At 52.2% G+C, this 18,529-nt stretch overlaps 1 protein-coding gene across 4 annotated transcripts in view; it reads right to left on the bottom strand.

Annotated features, from left to right (window-relative positions):
- Positions 1-819: 819 nt before the first annotated feature.
- The window catches only part of si:dkey-97m3.1 (fatty acyl-CoA reductase 1), a 242,214-nt gene continuing 224,504 nt past the window's right edge, over positions 820-18,529 (bottom strand). For all 4 annotated transcript variants that reach the window (XM_038780543.1, XM_038780546.1, XM_038780545.1 and 1 more), the window contains 2 exons: positions 5,673-5,800; positions 820-1,630 (listed from right to left, as the gene is read on the bottom strand). In XM_038780543.1, coding sequence (XP_038636471.1) covers positions 1,468-1,630; positions 5,673-5,800 — 291 coding nt within the window. In that variant the 3' untranslated portion in view covers positions 820-1,467. The remainder of the gene's footprint in view (positions 1,631-5,672; positions 5,801-18,529) is intronic.

Genomic DNA, 18,529 nt, shown 5'->3' with positions numbered 1-18,529 from the left:
ACAGACAGGTTAATCTGCCAGGGTCCAGGCGAAAGGAAGGACAGCTAGAGGCTGAAAGTCCCTGCGGTTCACTGCTCAGGAATGCAGGTGGGAACTCTTGCATGGAATGGAAAGGCCAAGTTATTGAAGAGTTAAAATGAGGCTGGATAATTTACCTAGCTTTGGCCAGGGGGAGAAGTCTCCAGGGAAACTTGCACCATGAAAGACAGGTCTGGATTGAAAAGTATCCAGGCTGTGAGAGAAAAAGTCCGGAGGTAAACTCCCAGGAGTTCAGTACCATTTTCTGGATTGATTCTCAGGAAATTAAATGTCTACTTAAAGGACAGTAACACATCAGCGATAGTGGATTTTTATGATTGTGTTAAAAGGTCTGCTCTGCATTTGAAAGTGCAAGTTACCTACAAACAATGTTTAGTCAATAGTGCTTTTACAGTAAATGTCTTAAAACATCAAATCTTGTCATGCCATCCTTTTGGCTATTAACCGGAAGTTTGCGTTTATTTTTTAAAGTTATCAGTCTCTACAATGATCATCACACACAACAAACGTTCCCCCCCCCCCCCCTCCCCGCCCCCCACCTACCTGATCAGGAAACGCCTTGGGTTCATGATAAAACCTTGAATACCTTTCTCTATTGATTCTGGGTCAGGCACAAAGCAGAGCAGAGTGAGTCTCACGTCTCAGTTAGTTTTATTCTGTTGTCATAAAAATGTGGTGTGTTGGTGCCAAGGTCTCCTGCCAAGGTCGCAGGTCGGCAAACTTGGGGAGGGGGAGGGGAAAAGGTGACTTTCGGCAAAATATTAGAAACAAATTCAGAAATTTTGGTCAAGTGTCAACTTTTATATACATTTTACAAGTGTAAAACACCCAGCAATGTTTGTTAAGCTATCATTTGCCATTTTAGCACCAAGAAGTGGAACGTTATCGTGTTATTGCCGGAAAGTTACTTTCCTCTTACATTAACTGTACAATGGGCCCTATTCACAAAGATAACTGCTTACAAAACCAGCCTTGAATGCACGGGGACTGCCAGTTATATACACTGTGCAGGTTCCTTTCCTGAATAAGGCCCTGCATCCAAAATATAATGGCGCAGGAGAGACAATTTGTACTTGACAATCCATTCCAGTAATTTCCTGTAAAATCAAGCCAGGGTATTGCAAGACAGTGTGTAGAAATACAGACATTGAAAAACTCTTTACGTTGTCAATCTGATCAAGGTGGTAGTGCTAGAAAACCAGAGCATCACACCAGCATATGCTTGGCGTGAAAATATTATTTTTCTTTATTATAACATTGGCAGTGTGTAGTTGGATTATGTTGGAATGCAGAGTCGTATCACTTTCCTTACAGTGGCTTGCGAAGTCTTGAGGCCTTTTTTTGGGACAGGGGTATTCCTGAAGGATTGCTTGTCGTTTGGAGCAAACTGAGGTTCCTCAATTTGCAGTGTGCCCCGCGGGGCAGACCTCAGTACCGGAGAGTACTGGATGCCCTGAAGTAGGACAGGAATTTGTAGCACAGGCTCACCACAAAGTACCAGATGTGGCGAGCCATTTGTGATCGAGCAATGAAAACTCGCCAGAGGACGACGAGGAGAATGGTGTTGAAGGCAAAGCGGATGTTTCGTAGCCTGTGAAGAGAGGAAAGGTTCCAGAGGTCAGTGCGCTTTTCACGCTGTGCTGGGATTGTAAAGTACGTGCACAGGACATCTCTTTGCATTTTGTAAATTATCCACAATTCAGGTAACTAAATTATTTTATTGAAAAAAGTTTGACAGGCACAAATTGCGACACACTCTGCAACAGTTCCTCTGATATCCTTGAGCCCTTCTTTAAAATGGGTCAGTTCCTGGAGATGCCGTCACTGCATGTAGCGTGCGTGAGGTTAACTGTAAGGTGACACCTGAGGCAAAATGACTCAGGATTCTTTGCTCCTTAAGAATAGGGGGCGGGATTCTCTGATCCTGAGGCTAAGTGTTGACGGCGTCGTAAACGCCGTTGCTTTTCCTGACGGCGTCAACATGGCCTCAGGAGGAGCAATTCTGACCCCGACAGGGGGCCATCATGGCACTGGGGTGACCCACACCGCTCCAGCTGCTGATCCTAGTGTCAGATCGGGGCCGCAGGTCCGCGCATGCGCAGTGGGACCAGCGCGATTTCTGCGCGTGCGCGGCGTCTCCCTTCTCTGCGCCGGCCCCGACACAACATGGCGTAGGGCTACAGGGACCAGCACAGAACAAAGGAGGCCCCCCAGCCCGAGAGGCCAGCCCGCCGATTGGTGGGCCCCGATCATGGGCCAGGCCACAGCAGAGGCTCCCCCCCCCCCCGGGGTCGGACCCCCCCCCCTTGCCCCCCCCCCCCCCCCCCCCCCCCCCCCCCCCACAGGCCGCCCCCGGATCCTTCCACACTGAGGTCCTGCCGGGTTAGACCAGGTTAGAACGGCTTGGTACGGCCGCTCGGCCCATCCCGGGCGGAGAATCGGGGGGGGGGGAGGCCTGTAGAGCGGCCCTGACCGGAGCCAATGGTGCCGATTCGCGTGCCGACGCGGGCAGCGTGGCACGATTCGCGGCGATTCTCCGGCCCGGCCAGACTGGGCTCAGAGAATCCGGCCCAGTCTTTTTGAATTCAATTTCAAAGTTTCATTGCCACACATTAAGTTGCCACCCTTGTGCCCAACTGCGCCATTCCCTGGCAGATAAACTTTCTTCCCCAGTGTGAATGCAGCCAGCAGTGTCCATCTGCACTGACCCTCCATTTAACATTTCTCTCCATGGTTTGGATTACAGTTCTGGCGAGACATCTACCCCTAAAGCATAAACCTGACTTTTGTTCTTTTCAAATGCACGGCGATAGGGGATTCAATAGTCAGATGCTGAAAGACACCAGGCTTGTGTCACCTCCCAGGTGGCAGGATCTCCATGGAAGTATTCCCAACACTTTGAGATGGGTGGGAGATCAGCTGGAAGTCCTGGTCCATTTGGGAAGCAATCACAGAGGGCTTCAAATGTTTCCCTCAAACTTTGAATGGAGGAAAAGGGTAAAGAGGTCGTTAAAAATCAGGACCTCAAAGGTAGCAATCGCTGGATTGCTCCAGGTCCACGCGCCAGTGAGCATTGGGGAAATGGGGTAAAACAGGTCAATGGATGTCTGCAGAGTTGGTGAAGTCCTGTGGCATTGGGGCCAGTTGTGGGGCAGGAGGGACCTGGAGGAGTTGGTCAGGCTTCGTCACAGCAGGGGTGGGGCCAACGGCCTCACAGTGAGGTTAATTTGTGATGTGAGGGAAGGCTGAAACAGAATTGGCCAGGGGCGGGACAAAGCACGAGAGAAGATGCACAGAGCTTTGGAGCGCAGGAAGCGTGAACGTAAGGGGCATGGAAAATCGGCTTGGTGATCGCAGGTACAAGTAGCTGTATGGAGGTAGGCATGAAATCTATTAGTTGCTGTGCTGGGTCCCGTCCAGCAACTAGATAGCTGGTGGTGACTCCGCTGCGGCCATTTCCAGGAGCCGTGCCAGGGTTAAGCCCCAACAGTACATTCAAGCGGCTATTGGATAGGTACATGGATTACGGTAGAATAATGGAGTGTAAATTAATTTCTTCTTAAGGGCAGCACGGTAGCATTGTGGATAGCACAATTGCTTCACAGCTCCAGGGTCCCAGGTTCGATTCCGGCTTGGGTCTCTGTGCGGAGTCTGCACATCCTCCCCGTGTGTGCGTGGGTTTCCTCCGGGTGCTCCGGTTTCCTCCCACAGTCCAAAGATGTGCAGGTTGGGTGGATTGGCCATGATAAATTGCCCTTATTGTCCAAAATTCTATGATTAACCTGGGACAAAAGTTCTGCACAACATCGTGGGCCGAAGGGCCTATTCTGTGCTGTATTTCTCTAGTAGGGGCAATTTCCCGCTGGACTGCACGTTGCGGAGGTCACAGTCCAGCCTCTGAGGACTGCCGGCCAACCAGAGGTACGCCGCTCTCCAACACCTTTGACAGCACTCGGAGCTGTAGCTACCCTTCGCTACCGCAGACTTATTGGGACAAACCGAGGAAGGCATTGGGATCTCCATCCTGCACTTTCCTATCCCATTACTCGGCTCCGCAAACCCCCCCACACTCCCCCCCACTCGTTTGCCACCTTCCAGTCCACCTCCAGGGGGAGCATTTAATTCTTCCCTATGGGAATAACAAAGATCTGGCTCAAAGGAAGAGAGGCTTTTACTTACCATTCCTGAATCCACAGTATTCAGGAAAGATACAGAAGGACAAATAAGAGAGGTATGGCAGCATTAATCAAATAAATTATTTTAGCACGGGAGGGGGATGCGGGGGTAACACATTTGGTTGAATATTTTTAAAATTCAGGAAAGATCGAGCAGCTACATCGCGACTGGGTGCCGGCTAAAACAAGAGGGAGGTGGATGAAGAAATCTGCGGGCAAATTGCAGGAAGATGCAATAAAAATAACGTAACCGTGAGAATAAGGACTTGCGTTATTGTAAAATGGACAGGTTTGGGAACGGTGGGTGAGAAGGATCCCTTCGTTGCCCAGGAGTTCCGCAGAGTGGCAATGTTCACCCAGCATTCCTCACCCAGGCTGGGTGAGTCAGGAGCAGTGAAACGCACCCCCAGGGTGACCGGGACGCAGGGAGGTAAGTCATTCCCTCTTTACAGGTTCCGGTCCGGGATGAGGGAGGGTGTGAGGTGAGTCTGTGAGGGAGTGGGTTCAGTATGGGAGGAGGGAAGTGGGTGTTTAAATAGTTACTCTGGAGTTGGAAGCGTTTTTTCCCTCTAACACTTTCAGAGTGTAAAACTGGCGGGACCTTCCAAAGTTAGTCATTTAAATCGCTTCTGTCGGATGATTCCCGGCCCAACGTAATTGTTCAGAGGAAGACAGCGCTTCTGGGTAATATCTGGGTAAACTCTCAGGTGGGAACGTCCTAGAAGGATTCCCAGCGGATCATGGGTAAAAAGATAAAGTCGCCATGTACCCGGATGGCCACAGGCTGCCTTCCCCTTTGAGGGGGAGAACTGACTGGTGGTAATTTAACCTGAGGGTCACAACACCTCAGGCGAGGGTCAAGGTTGAGAAGGCGGGGCCTTCACGAATAACCTCAGCCGGTACGGGAATCGAACCCTCGTTGCTGGCCTTGCTTTGCATCACAAACCCAGTTGTCCAGCCAACTGAGCTAAACCGGGCCCATCACTAAATGCAAGGCTGGGGAACCCAGAAGTTATGGATTACATGTGAAGAATCACTGAATGATGACCCAGGGCTATTTTGTCATCAGCTGACAACACACCACATTGTCCCAACATTCTTCCTGTGGGACGGAAGCTGAATCCAGCCCATGTTCTGATCTCTGGATGCCTGGATCAAATACGAGAGGGTAGCTGAAGTGTGGAGGATGTGGTGGCGAGTTATTATTGATGCTGTTTACTTGAAAAGTTTCCTTTTCCTCCCAAACAAGGAGCTGGTTTAGCACAGAGGACTAAACAGCTGGCGTGTGATGCAGAACAAGGCCAGCAGCGCGGGTTCAATTCCCGTACCGGCCAACCGAACAGCCGCCGGAATGTGGCGACTAGGGGCTTTTCAAGCCTACTTGTGACAATACGCGATTATTATTATTAAGTTTTGCAAGAGAAAGGCAGAGCAGAGGGTGAAGGCGCCTGGACTCACTTCTTGAGGTGCTGTCTTGCTGCAGGAAGTCCAGACATGTCTTCATTCAGCACATATTTCTTCGTTCCTATGCAATAATTTTCAATGTATTCGGGCCAGTGCAGTTGGCGGACATCAAAATTGAAACACTGCGAAAAAAACAACAAATGGTTCAAAGTCCCCACAGTTCACCTGACGGAGGAAACCTGCAAATTCCCAGGCACGCAATCTGCTTAATGGACAACCTTCCTTCCAATTTGGGATTACACTCCTATTTCACAGAATGTTGCATTTAACTGCCTGCGAGGCGGCAACACGAAAGGTACTGGGTGAAGGGAATAGACCGTAAGCATTTGATTATCATTACACAATATACAGGGAAAAGCTACAAACATTACTCTGGTCTCGGCGACCTATCTCAGTTCTGTGTCGGGGCCATCGGCGATTAAACATGGCTACATTCTTCTGAATTCCTATCCCCAGGATCCAGCCCGACTTCAACATTCCATCTGATAGCTAGCGAAAGTATTTAGATGGGACTATCGTTGAAATGTTCGGAGCTGGAAAGTGCCTGAATTAACTTAGAGGGGGTGGCAGAGAGAGAGGAATGCTAACTGAGAGGGGGGAAAGTCAAAGGAGAATCTGTCACTGTGGTGACTGGCGCCGCTGAAACCACCCAGGGTGATGGCACAGCCCTGCCTGATTAAATCCCACCTCATCATCACCCCCCCCCAATCTGGTATGGAGTATAATTTACAGATGGTGTAATAATTCACCTCTTGATTTTCCTCCCTGACCCACCATTTCCCTCACCCTGTTATAATCCCCACGAGACCGACAGAGACCCCCCGATTAATCTCCCCATGAGCCTCATAGAACAAAGAACAAAGAAAAGTACAGCACAGGAACAGGCCCTTCGGCCCTCCAAGCCCGCGCCGACCATGCTGCCCGTCGAAATGAAAATTTTCTACTCTTCCGGGGTCCGTATCCATCTATTCCCATCCTATTCGTGTATTTGTCAAGATGCCCCTTAAACGTCACAATCGTTCCTGCTTCCACCACCTCCTCCGGCAGCGAGTTCCAGGCACCCACTACCCTCTGTGTAAAAAAACTTACCTCGCACATCTCCTCTAAACCTTGCCCCTCACACCTTAAACCTATGTCCCCTAGTAATTGACCCCTCCACCCTGGGAAAAAGTATCTGAATATCCACTCTGTCTATGCCCCTCATCATTTTGTAGACCTCTATCACATCGCCCCTCAACCGAGTTTATTCAACCTCTCCTCATTGCTAATGCCCTCCATACCAGGCAACATCCTGGTAAATCTCTTCTGCACCCTCTGAAAGCTTCCACATCCTTCCAATAGTGTGGCGACCAGAATTGAACACTATACTCCAAGTGTGGCCTAACTAAGGTTCTATACAGCTGCAACATGACTTGCCAATTTTTATACTCAATGCCCCGGCCAATGAAGGCAAGCATACCGTATGCCTTCTTGACTACCATTTCCACCTGTGTTACCCCTTTCAGTGACCTATGGACCTATACACCTAGATCTCTTTGACTGTCAATACTCTTGAGGGTTCTACCATTCTCTGTATATTCCCTACCTGCATTAGACCTTCCAAAATGCAATACTTCACATTTGTTCGGATTAAACTCCATCTGCCATCTCTCCGCCCAAGTCTCCAAACGATCTAAATCCTGCTGTACCCTCTGACAGTCCTCATCGCTATCCGCAATTCCACCAACCTTTGTCGTCTGTAAACTTACTAATCAGACCAGTTATATTTTCCTCCAAATCATTTATATATACTACGAACAGCAAAGGTCCCAGCACTGAATCCTGCAGAACACCACTAGTCACAGCCCTCCAATCGGAGAAGCACCCTTCCATTGCTACTCTCTGCCTTCTATGACCTAGCCAGTTGTGAATCCACCTTGCCGGCTCACCCCTGATCCCGTGTGACTTCACCTTTTGTACCAGACTGCCATGAGGGACTTTGTCAAAGACCTTACGGAAGTCCATGTAGACAACATCCACTGCCCTACCTGCATCAATCACCTTTGTGACCTCCTCGTGGGCTGGTTAACTCAGTACCATAAAGATCGGCCCAGGTGGGAGCCATTCCGCAGAGTCATCCCGGCTGGGATTGGACAGTTACTTGTAAATATGTAATTCTACGAACGCATGCATGCTGACTTTGCCAGACCCTTCCAAGGGGCTGGAAGTCCATCAGATGTCGTTCACCATGTCGAAGGCCACCGTTGAGAAGCTAAGACACTCTTTCAGCCCCCATGGCATCCCAGAGATGCTAGTGACAGACAACAGCACTCCGTTCACCAGCGACAAATCGAACAATTTATGAAGGCAAAGGGGGTGTAACACATCCGCAGAACCTCATATCACCCTTCCCCGAAGCCTCATATCACCCTTCCCCGAAGCCCCATATCACCCTTCCCTGAAGCCCCATATCACCCTTCCCCGAAGCCCCATATCACCCTTCCCCGAAGCCCCATCTCACCCTTCCCCGAAGCCCCATCTGACCCTTCCCCGAAGCCCCATCTCACCCTTCCCCGAAGCCCCATCTCACCCTTCCCCGAAGCCCCATATCACCCTTCCCCGAAGCCCCATATCACCCTTCCCCGAAGCCCCATGTCACCCTTCCCCGAAGCCCCATGTCACCCTTCCCCGAAGCCCCATTTCACCCTTCCCCGAAGCCCCATATCACCCTTCCCCGAAGCCCCATATCACCCTTCCCCGAAGCCCCATATCACCCTTCCCCGAAGCCCCATGTCACCCTTCCCCGAAGCCCCATTTCACCCTTCCCCGAAGCCCCATATCACCCTTCCCCGAAGCCCCATCTGACCCTTCCCCGAAGCCCCATTTCACCCTTCCCCGAAGCCCCATATCACCCTTCCCCGAAGCCCCATATCACCCTTCCCCGAAGCCCCATATCACCCTTCCCCGAAGCCCCATATCACCCTTCCCCGAAGCCCCATATCACCCTTCCCCGAAGCCCCATATCACCCTTCCCCGAAGCCCCATATCACCCTTCCCCGAAGCCCCATATCACCCTTCCCCGAAGCCCCATCTCACCCTTCCTCGAAGCCCCATCTGACCCTTCCCCGAAGCCCCGCATCACCCTTCCCCGAATGGGCTGGCCCACCAAGCGGTGCAGACCTTCAAGAGAAGGATGAGGAAATAGACCACAGGATCCATTGAGACGCACAAGCGATTTTTGTTTAGCTGTTGGACCAGCCGCAATGCCGTGACCGACGGAACTGCTGATGGGCCGGAGGCCAAGGACCCGTCCCAGCCTTGCGTTCCCCGATATTGGCAGGAAATTACGGATGGAAAGCCAAGGTGGGTGGTCGCGGACTAGGAATTTTGCACCGGGGGTCACGGTGCCCGAAACTTTGGGGACGGTGCCCGATGGATTCCAGGAACAGTGGTACAGCAGACCAGGCTGGGCTCTTACTAGGGTGAAGACGTGTGGACTTACGATGCGGAAACATCTTGACCACCTCAGGAGGAGAAGGCCAGAGTTAGGCCAGGTGTCGGGGCCGGGGCAGAGAAGGGAGCCACCGCCCACTGTGCATGCGGAGATCCGCGGCGCCCATTTGACGCCGGCATCGGCAGGTGGAGCGGCCTGGGCCTGGGCCTGGGCCTGGGCCGCTCCAGTGCCGTGCTGGCCCACAGAGGGGCTCGGAATCACTGCTCCTGAGGGCCTGTTGACACCATCGTGAAACACAACGGCGTTTACGACGGCGACGACACTTTATTAAGGCGTACTCAGGATCAGAGAATCCAGCCTCACGTTTCTCGTACTGTCCATGGGGAGGCGCAGTGCCAAGCTTCCTCCAGTCTGCGAAACAACCGTTCAATGATACTCGCAGCGTCCTGTCACTCAGCCAACCTGTATCCTTGCTGCCACTGTCCTGCTTGTTCAAAGGACTTCAGTTTCGTTGGCAAGCCGATTGCGTGACACTTTATCGAACATCTTTTGGAAGATGGGTGTGATTTAACACACAAAAAAAAGTCCCGTTTTGGGCCCGTAAAGCCGAGTGTTTCTCGACACCTGCGGTGCTGCTGTCTAGCGGGACTCTGCTGTTTGGCTGGGTGTCAGTCGGGAACACCCCAGTGAGGCCGCACTTACCTGAGCTCGTTAGTGCAGGAAGGTGACTCGCGGATCTTTCAATGCACCCCCCCCCCCCCCCCCCCCCCCCCCAACACCTCGGTCCTCCACCACGGCCTCCAGAACCCCTGCCCCACCCTGGCCATCTTTCCCACCTTACCTCTTGGGGTTCTTAAGCACCCCCTCCCCTCACCCCACTCTTAAAGGCAGTGCACCCTGGGCCCAATCCCTGGCAGTGTCCATGCCGTCCTGGTATGCCACCCATGTGGTGATATGCATCACTGTAGATACACAAGGGGTTAATGTAACTACACGCAAACTAGATAGACACTAGAGGGAGCACCAGAGACATGACACACAGACACTCAACCAATAGGTCAGTAAGATAGTACATGACCAATGGGCATTCACGATACACACGGAGGTGACATGACCACAGGAGGGCATTACACCAACCCATATATAAAGGACACAATGCACATGATCTTCCTCTTTCCAGTGGAGACACTCAGTGAGTACAGACACAGGGTTTATGCGACATCACACCCACCACGTGGATTGTAGCAGACTAGTTCGTCCGTCTGAGTGGCTATAGAAGGATTAACAGTAGTGGCGAACCCGAGTAGGAGAATTGTAAATAGTTCAATAAACGTGTTGAAGTTATCTCCATGTCTGAACCTTCCTTTGTCAGAGTGCACATCAAGGAAGCAGCTTATGCTACGCTAAGAGCATAACAAGACAACCCAGGCATGATTCCTGTCCCCATGGGTCTAATGGCGGATGGGATGTGAAAATGTACTCTGTGGTGTAACAGAGTAGTGAGGAAGAGTTTGATCCCCATTCCACAGCGTCTGTTTCCCCTCTCTGTACCCCTATCATTGCAAGATTCAAGTCTGTTGCAACATTTTTAGTGGACCGTCTGAGGAGGTTTTGTGGCCCAGTGGTAGCATCTCTACCTCTACACCAGAAGCTCTGGGTTCAAGTCTAGCGCCAGGACTTGTCGACCATGGAAAGAACGTTGATAATCAACACAGGAATTTTTGCACCACTTCCCCATTACTCCCCAAGGGGAAAAAATGTGTGTGAAGATACGCTAAAAAAAGGACTTATGTGCTGGTTTCTATTGAATTTAAATTAGGTTTTACTGAACCTTTGTTGATTCCATTCTTATTTACAGTTCTTAGCAGTATGTGACATTCTGCTTGATTGATTCCCACTATTCTAGAACTTTGGTTTATATCACAATGTAGTGAAGAGCTGAGGGTTTGCTATGAATCAGATAACAAGTTAAGCTAATGCTTTAACTGCCTGCAACATATCCTGGAGAACTATTGAACCGCAAGCAGGTGGTTTTCCTGGTGTCTTGCCCAGCATTCATACTCCGCCCCCGCCAAAATGGCTTCATCGGTGCGTACGCCGCACAGGTTGTCACCTGAAGGCCCTCCCCCGATGCTCCGCACCCGATGGGCTGACTTACCGAAGGCGTGGATCACTTGTGGTCTGAGGTTTCATCAACCTCACGTGGCGGCCACAGACCCGGCAATTCTCTGTCCGTATCGGCAGGGAAAGCCGGGGGTTTTACGTGGCGCGGCTGCTGGCTCCCCAATGGGCGGAGCATCGGAGCGAGGGCGCCGCTGAATTTCTGGTCGTAATAATAAGACACATGCTCCGGACATAGCCTCGAAATCGGAGAATCCAGCCATACGTGTTTTAGAATATAAACCATATTGTTAAGTTAATCATGCTTGTTTTGCGGTCTTGTATATACAACAAGGTTTGTGGGCGGGATTCTCTGTTGCCTGATGCACGATTAATTACACAAAGGCGAGAGTTGGATACAATCGAGGCTTTATTACACTGAGATGTGTGGCCTCCTACATCAGCTGGCGAAGTGGCTCATGTACTGGGGGCACACATATTTATACTCCACCTACTGGGCAGAGCCAGTGGGCAGGGAACTACCTCCGTACCTGTAGTACAGGGCCTTACCACAAAACACCTACGCCCACATCCTCTATATACAATATATACATCAGTGGTGACTACCACAATGCCTGACGCCGATATCTCAATTGGCAATCGAGCAGAGAATGGGCTCCAGCACCCAAATTGGGGCCGGGGCCTGTTTGATGCTGGTCAGCAATGCTCCCCCACTATGGAAGTGGCATGATCGCGTTGTATGGTGTGCCCTGTTGTAACGGTATTGGCGTGTCATCAGAAGGCCATCCTGCGATGCTCCGCCCCCGATGGGCTGAGTTCCCGACTGCGCGGTTGATGTGTGGTCTGAGCGATCAGGAACTCGGCGTGGCGGCTGCGGACTGTGTCCAGCGCCACCACACTCGGTCGGGATCGGTGCCGCTAGCCGGGGGGGGGGGGGGGGAGGGTGAGGGGATTGCTGGGGGGGTGGCCGGGGGTGGGCTGTGGGGTTGTGGATGGTGGGTCAGGTCCACGCACGGCCGGCGTCATGTTGTACGGTGCGACCACTGAAAGTCGTCGCACTGCGCATGCGCGGCAGCCATTCTCTGACCGTTTTGGCCCAGGGACCGGGGGTTTCACCCGGCACCGCTGCTGGTCCCTCACCGGTCCCGGGAATCGGCGAGGGTTTGTGATTCTCCGTTTGAGCCATTAACCGATGAAACGGAGAATCCAGACCAGCGTTTTTGTTTAAAAATGTGAAATCTAGTGACGGAGTTGGTTGAAATATGATGTTGATATTTCTCTTTAAATGTTAGCAGCTAACTGGATGGTAGAAGCAGTAACTTCCATGGCCAAGCCACTAGATGGAGTTGCTGATAAAATTAAGTTTCCGACCATTAGTCAGGGAATTATTGACAGCGAAAGCCTCTCCCTGTTAAAACACGTCTGCAGTTTGTTGAAGGTCCACCATCGCTGGAGTGACGCAAATCCAAGGTGGTTTGTCTCCGTGTGCCCCATTTTCTCTCTTTGTCATACTTAAAATGTCACACTTCCCTGCTCTTTTAATTTTTTTCTTGGTGCCTGTGAAATTTTCTGGGATTTCTTTTCTGCATGAAATACATGATATAAATGCAAGAGTTTATCAGGACACCTCGACCCCTCTCCCAATTTAATGACCCAGGGAACCCTACAGCCACTTCCAGGAATAACATCACAACGACGGCTGCTGTTGTTCCCATTGTTCCTGTGCCTCTTGTCCAGATGGTTTTTCAACATCACATTTCCTAGTCGTGGAAGTATTGAGATATTAGCAACTTATTTTTGCCATCTGTTTAAAAATGATATGGCAGCTTTGAAGCAAATGATTTAAACCACAAGTTATTTCCAACTTTTACATTCACAGGAGTTTGTGGAGAGTTTTCTGTTGGGAATGGTTGTGCGCAAGTTGCACCGCAGGAAGTTACGCACAACATGCTCAATGGACAGGCTGTTCTCTGTTTAGTAATCATAAAGTTTCATGTAATTTAGACCTCTCTAAAAATGAGAGGCGCGATTCTCCGAGCCCCGCGCTGGGTGGGAGAATCGGCGCAACCGCGCCACGCCGCCGGCGAGCGATTCTCTGAGGTGCGGAGAATCGCCGCCATTTGCGCCGGGGCATTTGGCGCAGCGCCAGTCGCGGGCTGCTGTCCGTGGCCGGGCCGCCGATTCCCCGGCCAGGATGGGCCGAGCGACCGCCCGGAAACGGCAGAGTCCCACCGCCGCCGTTCACCCCTGGTCGCTGCTGGCGGGAACTCTGCACGACGGTTCGGGGGCGGCCTTTGGGGGGGAGGGGGGAGAGAGGGAGGCGCCGTCCCTGGGACGTGCCTCCGATGGGGTCTGGCCTCTTCCCCTCAGGCCTACTTTGTTGCGTGGCCGGCCCCTGAACCCCCACGCCATGTTGCGTTGGTGCCGGCGCGCTGAAGAAGTCCCCCGCACATGCGCGGGTTGGCGCGACGCCCATGTGGCACCGGGAAGGGAGGTTGGAACGGCTCCAGAACCGTGCTGACCCCATGTGGGGGCCAGAATCGGTTCCCACGCCCGTTTATTGCCATCGTGAAACGCGACGACGTTAACCACGGCGCGAACACGTAGTCTCCTTTTGTGAGGGCCACGAAGAATCCAGCACGAGTTTTCAGGATACAAAGAAATAACATTTATTTACAATAACACAACAGCAGCAGCAACTTCCCTTGCTGCTCACTCCTCTCTCTCTCTGCTGGTTCCAAACTGGCCAGCTCTATTTATGCAGGGAGTCTGCTAATGATTTCTCCGCCCCCCTCATTGGGGAAGCTCATACTCCCATAGGATTGTGGGATTGTCCCCAGCCAGTGGTAAGCAGGCAGGTTATAACATCCCTCCCCCTCAAAGTCCAAGGAATCCACCGAAGACCCTGGCGAAGGAGGGCGTCGGACTCGTTTTGCTGTAGGCCGGACACCATTTGCACGAGGTGCTGGATCAGGCGGCGTGTAACAAGACAGAGACCGGTGCTTCTGTGATGAACGGCGTAACGGTTGTACATCCACGGCCCGTGGGCCCGAGGATTCCCCCTCTGAGGTGTCTTGTGTCTCCATCTCGGAGTCAGAGTCTGCTGCCTCAGTCATCTCGGTGTCACTATCTCCACGCGGTTCTGTCATAACCTGCGCAGGCTTTGAGTGAGGCACCAGAAGAAGATTGTAAGGAATACTTTCCATTGTGTCTGGTCTTTGTGGCTGTAGAAATGAGCTCCTGGGGCGGGGAATCTTTGGAAGGGCTAGCTGGGCTGACAGGTGGCAAATGGAGTTTAATGCAGAAAAGTGTGAAGTGATTCATTTTGGAAGGAATAACAGGAAGGCAGAGTACTGGGCTAATGGTAAGATTCTTGGTAGTGTGGACGAGCAGGGAGATCTCGGTGTCCATGTACATAGATCCCTGAAAGTTTCCACCCAGGTTGTTAAGAAGGCCTACGGTGTGTTAGCTTTTATTGGTAGAGGAATTGAGTTCCAGAGCCATGAGATCATGTTGCAGTTGTACAAAACTCTGGTGCGGCCGCATTTGGAGTATTGCGTGCAGTTCTGGTCGCCACATTATAGGAAGGATGTGGAAGCTTTGGAAAGGGTGCAGAGGAGATTTACCAGGATGTTGCCTCGTATGGAGGGAAGATCTTATGAGGAAAGGCTGAGGGACTTGAGGCTGTTTTCGTTAGAGAGAAGGTTAAGAGGTGACTTAATTGAGGCATACAAGATGATCAGAGGATTAGATAGGGTGGACAGTGAGAGCCTTTTTCCTCGGATGGTGATGTCTAGCACGAGGGGACATAGTTTTAAATTGAGGGGAGATAGATATAGGATAGATGTCAGAGGTAGGTTCTTTACTCAGAGAGTAGAGAGGGCGTGGAATGCCCTGCCTACAACAGTAGTGGACTCGCCAACACTAAACGCATTCAAATGGTCATTGGATAGACATATGGACGATAAGGGAATAGTGTAGATGGGCTTTAGAGGGGTTTCACAGGTCGGCGCAACATCGAGGGCCGAAGGGCCTGTACTGCGCTGTAATGTTCTATGTTCTATGTTCTCCTGGACCGAACATGGTCTACATGTTTGCGATGGAGACGACCCTGGGCTTGCACCTGGTAAGAGATAGGGCCCGTTTGGCGAAAGATTATGCCAGGGACCCACTGGGCACTACTAGCAAGATTCCGAACGAACACTGGGTCACCGGGTGCAAACTGCCGAATCGGCCGATGCCGAGAAAAACCATGTCCCTGCCATTCTTGTGTGCGGCTTACTTTTGCGCCAATGTCCGGGAAAACCATGCTAAGGCGGGTGCGAAGTCTCCGGCCCATTAGGGAGTTCTGTGGGAGCTACCCCAGTCACCGCATGGGGGGTGGTCCTATATGAAAACAAAAAATGAGCCAGTCCCGTGTCCATCGACCCGGAAGACTGCTTCTTTAGGCCTCGTTTGAATGTCTGCACTGCGCGCTCCGCCAACCCATTTGAAGCCAGGTGGTAAGGGGCGGTGCGGATATGGCATATGCCGTTCATCTTCATGAACCTCACAAACTCCTCACTTGTGAACGGAGTGCCGTTGTCCGTGACCAGCACCTCGGGGAGGCCATGCGAACTGAAAGACAAACGCATCTTCTCGATTGTTGCGCAGGACGTTGTGCCTACCATCTTATGCACCTCTAGCCATTTAGACTGGGTGTTGATTAGTAGAAGGATCATGGATCCTTGAAAAGGGCCGGCGAAATCCGCATGCAAGCACGTCCAAGGCCGCCCTGGCCATTCCCAGTGATGTTGGGGCGCGGCCAGCGGAAGCTTCTGATGCTCCTGGCAAATGGAGCAGTTTTGGGCCACCTTCTCAATGTTGGTGTCGAGGCCTGGCCACCAGACATAACTCCGGGCCAACATCTTCATTTTGGTCACACCTGGATGGCCATTGTGCAAGTCTCTCACTATCAGCTCCTGTCCTTTTTCCGGGACAATCACACGCATCCCCCACAAAAGGATGCCGTCTTCCACGCTGAATTCGGACAGCTTGGAGGAAAATGCCCGCAACTTGCCTGGGAGCTGTCGATGCTGCCCACCATACAGGACTATGTGCCGAACCTTTGACAGGACTGGCTCCGTCTGGGTCCACTCACGGATCTGTGATGCCGTGACAGGCAAGGAGTCCATAAAGGTTAGGGTTGCAACCACCTCACCAGTCGTGGGGGTTGACATGGGGCCGGTCGATAAAGGCAATCGGCTCAGTGCGTCGGAATTCCCTATCTGGGTTCCTGGTTTGTGTTCCAGAGAATACTCGTATGCAGCGAGCAACAAAGCCCAGCGCTGGATCCGTGCGGAAGCAATGGGCGGTATTGGCTTATCCTCTCTGAAAAGTCCCAGCAGAGGATTATGATCAATCACGATAATGACGTGGCGGCCATACACGTACTGGTGGACACGTACCGCAAAGACCACTGCCAGGCCCTCCTTCTCGATCTGCGTGTACTTTTTTTCCGCTGCAGTCAGTGTGCGGGGGGCGAAAGCTATCGGCCGCTCGGCCCCGTTCTCCATCTTGTGGGACAGGACGGCCCAATACCATACGGGGATGCATCACATGTGACGAGCAAAGGCTTTCCAGGATCATAGTGGGTTAGTAACCCAGACGATGACAATTGTTGTTTTACCCGCCGGAAAGCGGTTTCTTGCGGCTGACCCCAAACCCAGGTGTGATTCTTCTTTAGCAGAAGGTGCAACGCGGCCAGCGTAGTTGCCAGATTGGGGAGGAACTTTCCGTAATAGTTTACGAGGCCGAGAAACGAACAAAGATGCAAAGTGTCAGTCGGGGCGGGGGCCTGTTGAATCGGGCGCACCTTCTCTGCGACGGGGTGCAAACCTTTGCGGTCCACCCGATAACCCAGGTAGACTACTTCCTTCACCTGAAAGACGCACTTTGTGCGACGTTAACGGATGCCAGCCTCCAAAAACGTCTAAGGGCAGCCTCCAAATTTTCGAAATGTTCCTGCTCCGATGTCCCTGTGATCAAAACGTCATCTCAGTAGACAGTAACACGTGGTAAACCTCTCAAAATGCCCTCCATAACGCGTTGAAAAATAGCGCAGGCAGAGGATACTCCAAATGGCAAACATGTATATTCATACAGGCCCCGGTGTGTATTAATTGTTACATATGGCCGGGAGGCGGGGTCCAGCTCCAACTGTAGGTAGGCATGACTCATATCTAATTTTGTGAACGAGTGTCCGCCTGCAAGCGTCGTGTAGAGATCCTCTATGCGAGGCATTGGGTATCGGTCGAGTCGGGAAGCCGTATTCACTGTAAGTTTATAGTCGCCGCACAAGTGAACTGTGGCATCTGGCTTCATTACAGGTACAATTGGTGCTGCCCAGTCAGCGAAACTGACGGACCTGATGATCCCCAAAGTCTCCAAATGAGTGAGCTCCCCTTCTACCTTCTCGAGCAAGGCGTAAGGCACCGGGCGCGCCCGGAAATAGTGCGGCGTGGCTCCTGGTTCAACTTGGATACAGGCTACGGCCCCTTTTATTTTGCCCAAACCGGGCTGGAATACATCTGGGTATCATCCTAGCACCTCAGTCAACCCTCCATAAACTGTTTGGAGGATGTGCTGCCGCAAATGGCGCAACCAGTCCCGACCCAACAGGCTGGGCCCATGGCCGCGCACCACGATAAGTGGGAAACGCCCCTCCTGGCGTCCATAAACAACAGGGGTCATCGTAGTTCCTGCAATGTCCAATGGTTCCCTCGTATAGGTGGCCAACCTGGCCTGTGTGGCAGTTAATGTAAGGGTCTGTATACCCTGCTTGATGCGGTCGAATGTCCTCTGGGCGATCACGGAGACCGCTGCGCCAGTGTCCAACTCCATCTCAAGCGGGTGACCATTGACCCGTACTGTCACTTTAATGGGGGCCACACGGGGAGCTGCCACACAATGCAGCTGCAGGCTGTCATCCTCCGCCTCCACGTCCTCGGGAGTAGTCGCCGCAGGTTCATCCAAATGAAAGTTACAGCCCCTGGGCTGGCCCCAGTTTCGGTCGGAACGATGGCGCCTCTGGCGCCCCCAGCATCCGCGACGGGGTCGGCGCCTACAAGTCTGACACGGACATGGCTCCTCATCCATTGGTTGTGGAGAAGGCTCCCTTCGGGGAGGAATGTCCGACGACCACTGGCATCAATCTGGACATCGCCTCGCCCAAGGCAGGGGTGCAGGGGGACGCTTTCGGACGGAAGGGGTTGCGCCCCAAGGCGTGCACCTCCATTCCCTGTAGCTCCTGCACTCC

Source organism: Scyliorhinus canicula, chromosome 20, assembly GCF_902713615.1.
Source record: "Scyliorhinus canicula chromosome 20, sScyCan1.1, whole genome shotgun sequence".
NCBI classification, from domain to species: domain Eukaryota; kingdom Metazoa; phylum Chordata; class Chondrichthyes; order Carcharhiniformes; family Scyliorhinidae; genus Scyliorhinus; species Scyliorhinus canicula.
The sequence above is the reverse complement of the archived record's forward strand: the minus strand, read 5'-3'. Positions and strand labels throughout refer to the sequence as shown.